Raw genomic sequence first — 13,662 nt, forward strand, 5'->3', positions numbered from 1 at the left:
GGAGCTCAGATGAATTAGGGAGCCGTTGCCCTAATTAGGTTAGGTTTTTACCGTCACTGCTAACCTCAATCAAATGAACACATTTTGACAGTTCAGCAGTACTGTTTGTAAACATATATTTTTTTGTTTGTCTGTTGAACAATTGGATGAGATCATTTACGGTCCATATCGACTAAATAGAGTTTTAAAACATTTGTTCACGATTGAATACGGTTTGATTTTGAGATTTATTAAATGAAAGTCACTAGTTGCTAAGTGTAAAGATGATTGTTTGAGATGTGTTCTTCGATTTTTGTTTAAGCTTGTTTGTAAACAGTTCCGCTGAGCTGTCAAGGATGGATACTTCTTCATTTGTGACGTCACGATAAAAAATATCGCCAATGCTAAATTTATTGAATCAAGAATTTTCGAGTCATCAATAATCGAAGCTCGAAAGTATTTTTCTTAATTATTGTGTGAAATATATATCAAAAAGGCGGGTGGGTAATGTTAGCGACATAACCGGATTGGCGTGAATAACGTGGATCCCGGAAGATGAAACTGTGCCCTTAAAAATATGATATCAGACAAACGACAAATACAAGGAAAAATAGAATCTGGATTAAAGATATATAATAAAATTTTGAATCGATTACTAGTAGGATTGTATATATCCATCTATAGATCACTGAACTAAAGCATACAAAATTATGACAGAAAAATATGTGGCTAGTTTTGCAGTTTTAATTGATAACCGGTTTGAGCGGTTGGTGGAATGAAACAAAACCGTTCTCGAAAAAAAAATGAAAGTTCTCTTGAATACCACTATGAGGAATTTTTAACCATTTCGTTATAATACTAACGTAATAGTGACAGACATATACCAGTATTTCGAATGCTATTTGCATTCATCCTCTTTGTATCAGACTTTTAACTGATAGTAATGTTTTTCAAAAACGGTTTTACCTTTTTAAATGAAATGTCGCTTAGCACATCAAAACCTGCGTTCCAAGTATGAAAAAGGCTATCACCCGTCTTGAGAATTCCTTTTTGATGCTCGTTGATACCAAACTTTAGGAAAACTTTGTTTTTGAATAATTTGTGATTATGTCATACAACTGAGAATTTTATCATAAATTGATGATCGTATTTCCTATGGCATGTAGCAATAATTATGCTGATACGTTAGATACAACAAGTTATATCTAACGTATCAGCATTAATTATTATTGATATTCACTATCAGAAAATTATCACTCTTTCAGAGGCTAAATTTTGTAAGGCCCCATAGTAAAGTAAGACGTATTCATGTCAAAAAGCTACGGTTGAGGAAAAGAGGTGTGTTGTTAATCTTCATTTTAATTCAGCATAAAAAAAACAAAAGAAACTCGTTTCATTGCACCCGGCGAACGACCATAATTAGGTTGAACCGTGTTTTGGTTATAAGTATTTCTGTTTTATTTCTATTCACGTAATCCAGTTATGTCTTTCACATTACCCACCCGCCTTTCTAACTTTTACTCTTCATCTCTCGTATTCTGAACAGATACGTATTTCATTCACCACTTGTAGTCTCCTGCACTTTGCAGTTTCAGAACACTGGAGAACTCTTCACATAAACACGTTGGTGTTTTGACTCCTGCAATGTAAATTTTTGTATGATCGTGTAGCTTCTGAACAGGTTAGGTGTTTCCGAAGTATAGAACAGGTTACTGATTCGAAGTCTGTGTTTGGATGACAGTGTTTTTCAAAAAACTTCATTTTCGTTGTTGATGCCCAAAATGTAAATAAGCAATGAATTTGAATGGTATGATTGAATTTAATGTCGTTTTCACTTGATGCCAAATCTAACCCAGTTTCCACTCTAACTGCTGTCAAACCGTTTGTTTGAAGCCAGTTTCGAACCTAGTTGTTGAACTGAAAATCGAGTCAGTTTCGAACCTGGTTCACAGACTAACAGACATGGCAGTATGAGTAAATTCTTATAAAAATAGTTTTTCGTGATGCACTAGTTCCACCTATATTGTACTGCGCGAACTATTTACTATCTGTACACCCCTTGTGTTATGTACAAGTTTTTTTACTAGTTGGTTTCCCTTCGTTTGTCAACACCGATCAGCTGCTTGCAGGGATCCCTGATTTCATCAACATATTTGAGAATGAATCAACACAATAAATTATTGGATTACGTTGATAATACATTCAACTTTTTCGCGAAGATTACCATTTATTTGACTAAACGTTGTTCATCAAGACTATTTTTTATTGTGTTGGTAGTTCTCACCCGAAATTAAGTGGCGGCAGACCAGAAGCAAGTAAATATTGTAACAAAACGGGTTCGATTTTATATTCCGTTGGAGGATGAGAAGTAGGCACAATTATGTATATAGTTTTGGTAATATGTATTAAATCTGTATCCTGCATAAAATTCGCATGGACGTAAACAAATCAATACATTACAGGAAATTCTGTATGAATGGCAACTCTGTTGGTAAATGAAAAAATAAACACAGTCTAGATGACAGACAGGATGTTTTTAATAGGGTAACGTAGCGCCATCATGACACATGTGAGTACTGTCCCAAATAAAGGAATATTCGAAATGACCGTTAAAATGATTGAAGAATCTAATTTGAGTGTCCTGTCTGTTAGTCTGTGCCTGGTTTTTATATCAGGTTTGCTCAAACCCTCGTTGCTAAGTTCGAAATCAAAACAGTTTCGTGAAAAATGTTTGTTTGATGAAACTACCCTGGGTCAGTTTCAGTTTTCTCAAACGAAAACGACATAAGTAATGTTATCTAAGTAACAACTGATACAGTAATAAAACAGCTTTTGCACATTCTTCTATCACTTTATTATCATGAACAGTATTGCGAAGACACCTGGCCACTGATTTCATCAATGTCGATCTAGAAGATATTTTAACGATAAGATTGCGCCGGACGAGATTCGTTTGAAGTACGTTGATAGTATTTGCTGTCTAGCTCTGCAAGCTGTCTAGCCTGAAGATTTCGTTTGATTGACGCGGTGCTATTCGTTGGCAAGTTTTTCGTCTCGTTATGCCGTTTCGTAGTTCTAGAATTACCCCATGCCTGCGTCACATCCGTACACGAGAGGTATTCGAGCGTACTGTTGCTGATGAATAGAAAAAACAAGGAGTCAGTAAAAGTGAATGTGCGATGTATTTTTTAAAGATCAAGCAAAACTGAGGTCGCGAATGCCAGTGACTGTATGAAGAGAGCTGATAGCTGTTCGTTTGAAAATAAAATTTTTTTTTTCAGTGTAAACGACTTGTCAAATCCAGTCCCGCATACGCATGGCTGCCAGACGGCTGACTAAACGCTGCCGCATTCTGGAGACCGACTGCCAGACATACACCTCAAACGATACAATCGTATCCACCAGGATTTTTCCACATCGAAATCTTTGATATTTAGAATGACATGTTTTGAATTGTCAACATCATTCTTCTTACAATCACTCTAGATGTCTTACATAGAAGATAGATAATAGGCTCTACTGTAACTACTGCTTATGAGTCAGTCTTCTGTACCCATCTAATAGACTTTATTGATTTGAAAACCATATAAGTTATGTTTTGAAGAAAAAAAAGCTGATAAAATATCGGTTAACTAGTTAAAATTTCCCATCCTCGTTTTAATAATAAAAATCACTAATTTCGTCTTTGGGCGATACTTATGTGTTTTTTTTACGATTACAGTCTAAATCACTTTAAAACACCGTCATTTTACATAATTTTTCTACATGAATTGTTCGAACCTCCGTTCGCTTACCGATGTTGATAACAGCCAAATATATTCAGGAATGCTTGTCGAAACCACCGGTTCATGAAACAGTAGGTAATTGGATTACAACAGGAGCTGATATACGCCAACAGTTGAACCAGGGCTATTCCGTTACTACTGACGTATTTATATACGAAAGCCGGTGAGTACAAGTAAACCTGAAAGATGAAAAATGAAAAAAAAGTTGCATTAGTTACATGAAATTAATACGACGTTTGATTATATGTTCAACACACTTATGCCAGCGCTTGATCCACTTCTCGCAACATATTTTATATTAAGTTTTCGGTATGGGCATCAGAGCCACCTGCGATTGTTCCATAATTTCATCTCGGATATTGAAACGCGTTCCACGGAGCGGTTTCTTGAACCGATCGAGTTGTTTGCCCACAAATCTGGTCTTTTTAGGCCAATTTCTTCACGCAAACGTCTCATAACGCCCAAATAATACTCCTTGTTGACGGCCTGAGCTTGTGGAAGGAATTCATGATATTCAACAACAATCAATGAAAACTGGGAGCAGCGTCTTCTTTTTCGACTGAAAACGACTCAAGATCGCTTCTTCAACGTCCGGGCTGTAGTGCTAGTTTAAAAAAATAAGTGGAAAAAAACTTCGGAAAGTGTCCTGTAAAACTAGTCCAACGGGGCTCCAACTCCTCATATTAAAAATGTCTCAACAATGGACCTCTGTCTGCCAGGTTTGTTGAACGAAAAAAATGGCATTCGGTTCAACGGTCTGTTTCAAACGAAGGTCCCGTGTTGGCCTCCAGTTGAACGATTGATTGGACTTTCATTGGAGCAACGAACCAACGTATTGGACCAACGATGGACCACCGTAGAGCGTTTTTTCTAAAAGGGTTTGGATTTACAAAAATATTGTCACGTGTTAAGAGGCCCTTACACGAGAATTATAAATGTAATTTTTAATGATTACATTCCAGATTTGTATGGAGAATTTATCATTACTGCCCTTACACGTTAATTAAAAATGACATTACATTTTAGTAATGACACTTTTAATGATCGTGCAAGGTTCTCTTACCTGACGATGTTGTTTAGTACATACTTAGAAAAAGTTACTCATTTATGAGGAATAAGTGTCTAATTGGTGCTTTACTGACATGTGTGTCAAGGTACTATTGACACATTACTCCAAGCGACCGCAACTTGATATGATGTCTCGAAGTTAGAAATCAATTGTAAACGGAGTAATAAATAAGCACAGTAGGGTTATTTAAGTATTGAGTGCCAAATACTTAGTACCTAAATACAATATACTCAGAAAATGAGAAAATTATACGCAAATTTGATATATGTGAAACAAAATTTCACTCAATTTTTGACTCATGGGCAAATAAAGCATTACTCAGTAAATAGTTAGATTTTACCCAAACATCGTTTCCGGTGGAATTTTTTCAGAAGCTAATGTATTATAAACAAAAGAAAACTTTTACATTTTTCGAATAACGTTTGAAAACCTGGGAAGAGTTCTTTGAATCTTGACGGTAGATTTTCAACTATCCTTTATACTTCCGTATCGGTGTGTTTACGAGTGGTATAAGCGTTTCCAAGATGGCCGCGAAGACGTTGAAGACGACGAACGCTCCGGTCGACCCAGCACGTCAATAATCGATGAAAATGTGGGCAAAGTGGAAAAAATGATTATGGATGATCGCCGAATCACTATTAGAGAAGTTGCTGATGAAGTTGGCATATCAGTTGGCTCATGCCATCATGATTTATGGAAAAACAATTCATGGGTTTTGCACCACGATAACGCACCTGCTCATTCATCGTTCCTTATTCGTGATTTTTTGACTAAAAACAATACTTTAATCATGCCGCAACCTCCTTATTCACCAGATATCGCTCCGTGTGATTTTGTCCTGTTCCCAAAGTTGAAGAGACCCATGAAAGGACAGCGTTTTTCATCGATTGAAGAGATAAAGGCAGAATCGCTGAGAGCAGTCACGTACCCAGAGGGGGGACCCATGGGGCCCGGGCCCCTCCCGAAATCAAAAACAGATAAGATAAGTGTATTATATCTAGGGGGGATTACTTTGAAGGGGGCCATATAGATGTAGACGAATAAATAAATATTTTTTTTTTGAAAAATGAGAATACCGGGTACTTTTTTAACAGACCTCGTATATTCGATTTTAAAGCTTAATAAAAAACATTTTGTCCACCACTTTGGGAATCACTGATCGACATCAATGTTAAGCGAATTCGACCAGCCAACAGTCGTATGTTTACTGAGTCACAATATTGACTAGCGTAGCTTCAAATTCACGTGCCTACGGTGTAAACTTTATTGATTTCGAATGGTTTTCCACCTCATTCGTATTTTCCGCTCCGATCATTGTCGCAGTACATTTGGGCTAACGGAGTGAAAGGATGTAATTAATGTTGTGTTTGTTTTAAAGCTGGATAAGTTAACGTGAGTCAATTAAAAAAGTTCCTATCGGTTTGCTTCCATTTCGATCAGTTCAACACATTCAGGCTTCAGTAGTCAATTAGTACCAAACAACTTTGGGCAACGTCAGAAAAGTTCAACCCCAGAATGCGTAAAGTTTATTCCGATGACCAACATCCATTACACTCATTGTAAAATGGTTTTCTATTTGATTCATGTTTCCATCAGTTGATGTTCTATTTGGTTTGGCTTCAAGTGTGGCAAGTTCAAATTTTAGAATTTTGACAGAAGGAATTCATCACTCATCATGAGAGAAAGTTCAATTTAGCGTGTCACTGTTTTTTTGCCAGCATATGATGAGCCTTTCGCACACAATGTTAGGTTGATAAATAACGAAGCGAGAAATCCTATTAGTGACACATAACAATATAATGGCTGATGGCAGCATCCTGAAAGTGAGCACAATAACAAAATAAGTGCTGTCTGAGTACCTACGGCCTCGGCATCGTGCTTTTCGTATCGACGATGTCGCCAGTAAATAGATACTAAAAGAATGTTTTGACTCACATTTATTCGTATCGATTTTGTTTTGATAGAAGTGCAAAACAAGTCGCAAATAATATGGCTTACTTTAGTGAATAGGAGACGAATCTCGAAAGCAATTGAACAAAAATTACTTTTCCTAAGATTAAGGAAGAAAATTGTGGAAATATATAAAGATATTGCATTTTCAAAAAAATAAATCTCTATCTCAAAATATTTCAAGTAAAATCCAACAGGAGATCCTGAAAGAAAAAAAATATATATTATTCTAATCGTGAAAAGTTTAGAAAGCTATAATCTGTATACCTATCCTACAAGCCATAGATTGTTAGAATCCGTCCATTTTTAACGGAGGTATCGAAATTTTTGTGTAAGCGACTTTTTCCCCTATTCCAGCAGTAGAATTCTTGAGCGCTGTCTGGCAAAGAAATGCTTGGGAGCAACATAAAACACGATTTTTTATACTGTTACATACATTTGTTTATAAGTACCCAAAAGACTGTGTATAGCATGATATTTTGCCTCGGACCGATTTTAGCACGGTTCGTTTTTGGCAACATAATCGTTCGAATATGCCATATGTTAACCAGATGATGACAGCATTTTCAAGTTGAAAGCAATTCCATAATTATATTGATTTAAACTACTTACAATAAATGTTGGAAGAACATAACAGCCATATACCATTCGAATCAGTTCGTCGAGATCAGCAAATGCGTGTGTGACAAATAATTTCACTCATTTTTTTTCTAGATGACTCAACCGTTTTCGACAAACTCAGACTCATATGAAAAGTCGTATACTCCCAAAAAAGGTTCCTGAATTATGTTTGGTTCCGACCCCTGGTTCCGGAACTACAGGATGATATGTGAAACGAAATTAAAACTGTGTAACTCATTTTTCTCGTAGATGGCTGAACCGATCTAAGATTGAAATGAAATCTAAGAATCATCTAAGATTCAAATGAAAAGTTTTAAGATACTATAAAACATCTTGTTTTTCAGTCAGATCCAACTTCCGGTTTCGGAGATACAGGGTTATTAGTTTAAAAATGTCTATTTCACATAAATTAATCAGGTTTATCGGGTTAGCAGATTTGGATAGTCGATAACCAAATAAACTTATTTCATTTTTAGTGGTATTCAGTTTTCGTTTCGGAAGGCACCCAAAAATTTAATTCGCACTACGATTCCTCAAAGATGTCTACATTGATTTTCAAACATTTTGAAACAAATGAATTGGTGAATTTGTCTGACTTCGGCTACACCGAATTTCGAATTCCGGTTCCAGTATCGAATCGTTTCTCAAAGCTCAATCGTTTTCTCAAAAACAGCCAAATCGAATTTCAAAAACAAAAATTCAAATTAAAAAAAATCCAATTTTATCCAATTCTGACTTCCGATTCTGGAATTGTAGGAGGATGAATTTTTAAAATTCTAAGCGATCCCGAAAAGCTTTGAAGTTGGACTCAAAAATATTGCAATTTATTCATCATATGGCCATACGAATCGGTTTGGGTTATGCTGGTTCCTGAATACCGGCTCTGGAAGTACCTTAAATTACCCTAAACTCTAAAGTTTAAATTACTTCGACATATCATGGAATGTTTAATCGATTGTTACACTTTTAGATTCAAATTAGATCCGATTTGCAGTTTCGACATTAGAGAGTTATGAGTGATTAACATTTAAAATTGCCACTTGCAACGAAGGACATTAGAATAGTGTCATTAAAACTGAAACCCCGAAGAAAAACACATGCGGATTGATAAAAAAAGGTATCATCTCACTGCTAGGTGGATTAAGCACGTTTTTCTTTTTGATCCAGTTGAACAAAGTTTGAAAAAAAGCTACAAGGAACAGCCTATTGTCGAAATCACTGTTAATTTTTGTTTTTAATAGTTTTGTTGTGTTTTTTCGCGTCTATGTGAAATATACTTTCGAAAATAATTTTTTGTGAGTTTTGGATACCCTTAAAAAGACCGTTTTGTATGATGGTGATGAATCAAGTTAAGAACATCAAGACAATTCTTGATCCATTGCATCCATTGATTGAATCTTGTTGCTCAAAACGACATCGCACAGCTTGTTCGACTAATGAGGAATTTTCTGTAAAAAAACCATAGTTTTATTGACAGTTTGACATATCGATTTTGTTATACTGTAGCGTACGGTCGGTCACGTACAGGTGATTGTAAATCTATGTATGATTTGGTATTTAATTTTACCCAGCTGGATCCAACTGGTTTGTTTACTTTTTCAAATGCATGTCATTCTCTCAAATCCCATATTCATTTTGAATGCAACACTGTTTCTAACAAACATTGACCGGAACGACGCAACAACATTCATTTCAATAATTGAAACCGCAGACTCGATTGCACGCGGCCGACACCATGTTGTTTGCTTTGAATTTCTGTTTCGTGCGAACACAAACTCTGCCTTCACCTACATTCAAACATGCCCAGTAGGAGCACTTTATTTGATCAACGGCTTTATCAGTAAATTATTTGGTTTGGAAAACACCCACACCACGTAATAACTTTCGGTAAATACGTTTGGGTAGTTTAGTGAGATATTAATTAATATATCCTAAACGTTATTCCCTCGTCTCGATATAGAAATTGGTAACAGTCGGCTTACTTACCGTGTTCAGGATATGTAGCGGAGCCCAGCAGACGAAGAACTCGACGATGATAACGAACAGCATTCGGATCACCTGAGAGCCAGCGAAAATCGAGAAGGAAAAAAGATATCGTGATTTAATGAGGCACAATTAAAATCGTTTCATCCGATGCACCTTTTTCTTCGTTTCGATGCTCTTATCCATGTACGTGGACCGGATGGCGTGACGTGAAAAGGATGTCGCTGTCACGTAAGACACTTGTCCGGTACGCTCGGTAGATGACTGTTTAATTGATGGCGGATCCCCGGTGGTTGTGGGTCCATTATCGGCGGTTATCGTCGGCGTTGGGCGCAATCCACCGGATGAGGTTAGGCCGGCCGAGGACGTGTTTGCTGTCGGTACACGGTCGCTGAGAGTGGTCTCGGAAGTAAAACTGTAAATGTTCGCTTTGCTGTACGGTTTCCCACAGGCAGGACTAGTAGCTTTCATTTGTAGACGGCTCGAACATGAGAATAAACCATTCTTTTTCGCGGTTGGTGCGTTACACGATTTCTGCGTATTCACCGGCTTCGCGCGGAACTGCGGAAAAACGAGAAAAGATACACGCTAAGAGCTTTGTTTGTTAGGATACGCCTTGTTTCATATCAAGCCATTGTACGATATGGTTATGGTTATTGATACGTAATAACAAGCACTAACAAATGGGTTGTACTTGGTTTTATGAACCTAGAACTGTTGAGCTGACTTGCCTAAATTGGTCCACGTCGCACAATTTCGCTACAAAAACCAAAATAATTTTCAGTTGCGGTGGAACCTTTTAAACTCGTTTATATCTGCTTCTTCTGCTTCTTTCAGAGAAATGACACCGGTTGATGGTACTTCATTAAAGCTTTATCGCCAGTCAGACTTTGTTCAAAGTCCAATTGGGATATTACCGAAAAACTCAATTACCGGTTACTACATCTGCGTATGCATAATGAATAAAAATTGAAAAATGAAATTAAGCAAAGTATGATTCTTCTGAATTTCTCATAGCGACAGCACTTGATTTGCATTTTGAGTTCTGAATACTTTCGAGCATTTGAAAAATGGTATTTTTTCAGATACACTTTTACATTCTTTTTCTTTTGTTTTCTCAATGAAATCTGCATTATCATCTCAGAATAAAAACGTTTTCGTTTGCCTCTGCGATAATGTTTTGTATGATTTTGCTCGTTTTTATCATAAATAATTAAAAACATGAACACATTTTAGGGGACGGATAGTCGACGCCTTTCACGCAGCCCGTCTGGGTTCGATTCCCAACCCCGCACATAGGGTCAGAAAGCTTTTCTAGGTCGAAGAAGCGAACGACTTTAAAGTTAAAACCTATATAATTGAAACATGAACACATTTTCAATTTTCTTTTCGATTTGACAGCTCTTGGCGAAAGTATTTTCTCCACATTAGTGATCTTGTAAACAGAGATCAGCGAAGACATTGTTGTGATTGTAATTGAACTATCAAAAGCGATTCCAATCTGCCTGTTTAGAGATGCCTTGTTTCTCGTTGTTGAGCCATCAGTGGCGGGTATTGATATTTAAACCAAATAGCGAGTAGGGGAGAGGTGGCGATTAGTGCGCACCTAAGCATTTACATTTACAGCGATTACAAATGTATTAATTTGTTTTTAAATCGTAAACACGTTTACGAAAACTTGCTTTATAATAACCCCAAATGAATGATTACAATTAGGTTTCACACGAACATGACATAACCTCACAAATATGAACAGAATGAACTTTTTTTGACAGTCGTCGTGTATTTGTTTACAGTTCGAAAGTTCATCAGAGGTTCATCATTTGAATTTAAAATTGCAAGCCGCCTCACACTAAACCGATTTATACAAATATCGCTTCTTAATGTTGGAAACGCATAACACATGGATCAATAAGTCCCGAGACTAAAGCAGAGATGGCGCTCGTAGTAAACCAGTAACCACGTCTTTTTTTGCTTGAAACGGGTCAAAATTTTAAGTCGATCCGACCAGAAACAGCTGAGTTATCGAGGTTGGAGTAAAGTCGTTTTGTAGTTTGTTTAAAAAATGGAAAAAAAACCGAGTTTCGTGTTTTGATAAAACATTGTTTTTTAATGGGTAAAAACACCGTGCAAGTGAAACAATGGATTGAAAAATGTTATCCGGACTCTTGTCCATCAAAAGCAACGATTTATCGGTGGTTCGCCGAGTTTAAACGTGGTCGTACCGACACAAATGACGCGGAACGCTCGGGTAGACCTGTGGAAGCCGTTACACCGGAAAATGTGAGAGAAGTGACAAAAATTATAATGAAAGATCGTAAAGTGAAGCTCCGTGAGATTGCTGAGATGACACAGATATCATATGGAAGTGTATTTACTATCCTTCATGAAAAATTGAGCATGAAAACAGCAACGAGTCGATGATCCAGAAAGCAGTTTATCGCTATTTACTCGCAACAAAAAAGATTTCTTGCGTCGTTACGTGACCATGGACGAAACATGGATACATCACTACACTCCAGAGTCGAAGCGGCAGTCATCTGAGTGGCGCACAGCTAGCGAAAGCCGTCCGAAGCGTCCGAAAACGCAGCAGTCAGCTGGCAAAGTCATGGCGTCAGTTTTTTGGGATACGCATGGCGTGATTTTCATTGACTACCTCGAAAAAGGTAAATCGATCAACAGTGATTATTATATTGACTTACTGGTGCGTTTGAAGGAGGAAATCGCAAAAAACAACCGCACATGCAGAGAAAAAATCCTTTTTCATCAAGACAATGCACCCTGCCACAAGTCGATGAAAACAATGGCGAAATTGAACGAATTGGGCTACTTCCACCCCCCCCCCCCATTACTCGCCAGATTCAGCTCCCAGTGACTACTGGCTCTTTGCTGATCTTAAAAAAATGCTCCAGTGAAAAAGATTTGGCTCAAATGAGGAGGTCATCACTGAAACTGAAGCTTATTTTGAAGCGAAAGATAAATTTTTTTATAAACATGGTATTGAAAAATTGGAAAAAACGTTGGAACCATTGTATCACCCTAAAAGGTGATTATGTTGATGAATAAAAAAAAATTTGCAAAAAAAATTTTGTTTCCATTGTTAGTCTCGGGACTTATTGATCCATGTGTTACAGGGCAATTTTTTTAGGTCTTTTCATTATTTAACACGTTTTTAACAAGCACTTTATGTCATTTTTCAATTTTTAATTTGTAGTCGCAAAACAAAACAAACCACCGGCAGCTGTCAAAGATGAGCTTGATTCAACGGCAGTTCATTTGTGTCGTCTTCGTGTAAAACCTAATTATCATGTTGCTTACGTACATGAAAGCCACAAATTGGTCGCGTACTGTTAGTAATTACTATACTATTATATACTACTATTAATAGTGCGCAAGGGTAATGGAATTAGGTTTTGCACGATGACGACTTAAATAAATTGCCAATGAATCAAATTCATCTATGATAGCCATCGGTGGATTGCTTACAATGGAATGATACGGGAATACCCTAAGACAAGACCTGACAACTGGCATCTTATTCTTCCTTTCGAATCATCCTTCTCATCATGTTCGCCCTGTGGAATAAATACCAACGTATCGGCTGCCGCGTAGCCATATTTAATAACTTTATGCTAAGAAAAAAATATTTATTAAATTTAAATTTTTAGACTCGGTTTTTGATTTGAAATAAACACGAATATTTTTAAATCAGCTTTGATGACAAAACACGGAATATCTCATGTTGAATGCAAAATCGAATCCATTGTTGACGTATTACCGGATCTTTTGGAAACCGAAAAAAGTCAAGTTTGGATAGAAATGTTTAGTGATACCAAAGAAAGGAACACAACAGCTCATTCTTCTCGTAAAACTAAAGACTGTCGCGGAAAGTATGGACGCAACCAAAAAACGCTGCCATTTCGCAATGGTTCAGAATCTGTCAATTTGTATGGCTGCGTCCTGTTTACACTCTTCTCTAACCACTTGTGCAGTTGTTTATTCGTTTTCATTAGTTTGTTTCGAAATGCGTGGACTTTCAGCAGAACAACGTTGAAAAATTGTGTACAAATGGTGCACAGAACTCGGACTGTCACTGAGAAAGAGAGCAAAAATGGAAGGAGTAAGTGAAAAAGCCCTGCGAAATGCAATCAGGAAGCTCGGTGAGGGTAACACCTTTGAGGATAAACCGAAAACGGGTCGAAAAAAAGGTCCTGCTAATCCTTAGTTGGATAAACGTATACTGAAGGCGTTCGAGCAAAAGAAGTAGGTTTCAGT

The 13,662-nt window shown here is 37.0% G+C and overlaps 1 protein-coding gene across 1 annotated transcript in view; it reads right to left on the minus strand.

The window, feature by feature from the left end:
• Positions 1–2,819: 2,819 nt before the first annotated feature.
• The window catches only part of LOC131425660 (5-hydroxytryptamine receptor 2A-like), a 136,538-nt gene continuing 125,695 nt past the window's right edge, over positions 2,820–13,662 (minus strand). The window contains exons 6-9 of the mRNA XM_058587717.1: positions 9,544–9,948; positions 9,391–9,462; positions 3,774–3,943; positions 2,820–3,114 (exon numbers count right to left, since the gene is read on the minus strand). Coding sequence (XP_058443700.1) covers positions 2,901–3,114; positions 3,774–3,943; positions 9,391–9,462; positions 9,544–9,948 — 861 coding nt within the window. The 3' untranslated portion in view covers positions 2,820–2,900. The remainder of the gene's footprint in view (positions 3,115–3,773; positions 3,944–9,390; positions 9,463–9,543; positions 9,949–13,662) is intronic.

Source organism: Malaya genurostris, chromosome 1 (genome assembly GCF_030247185.1).
Source record: "Malaya genurostris strain Urasoe2022 chromosome 1, Malgen_1.1, whole genome shotgun sequence".
NCBI classification, from domain to species: domain Eukaryota; kingdom Metazoa; phylum Arthropoda; class Insecta; order Diptera; family Culicidae; genus Malaya; species Malaya genurostris.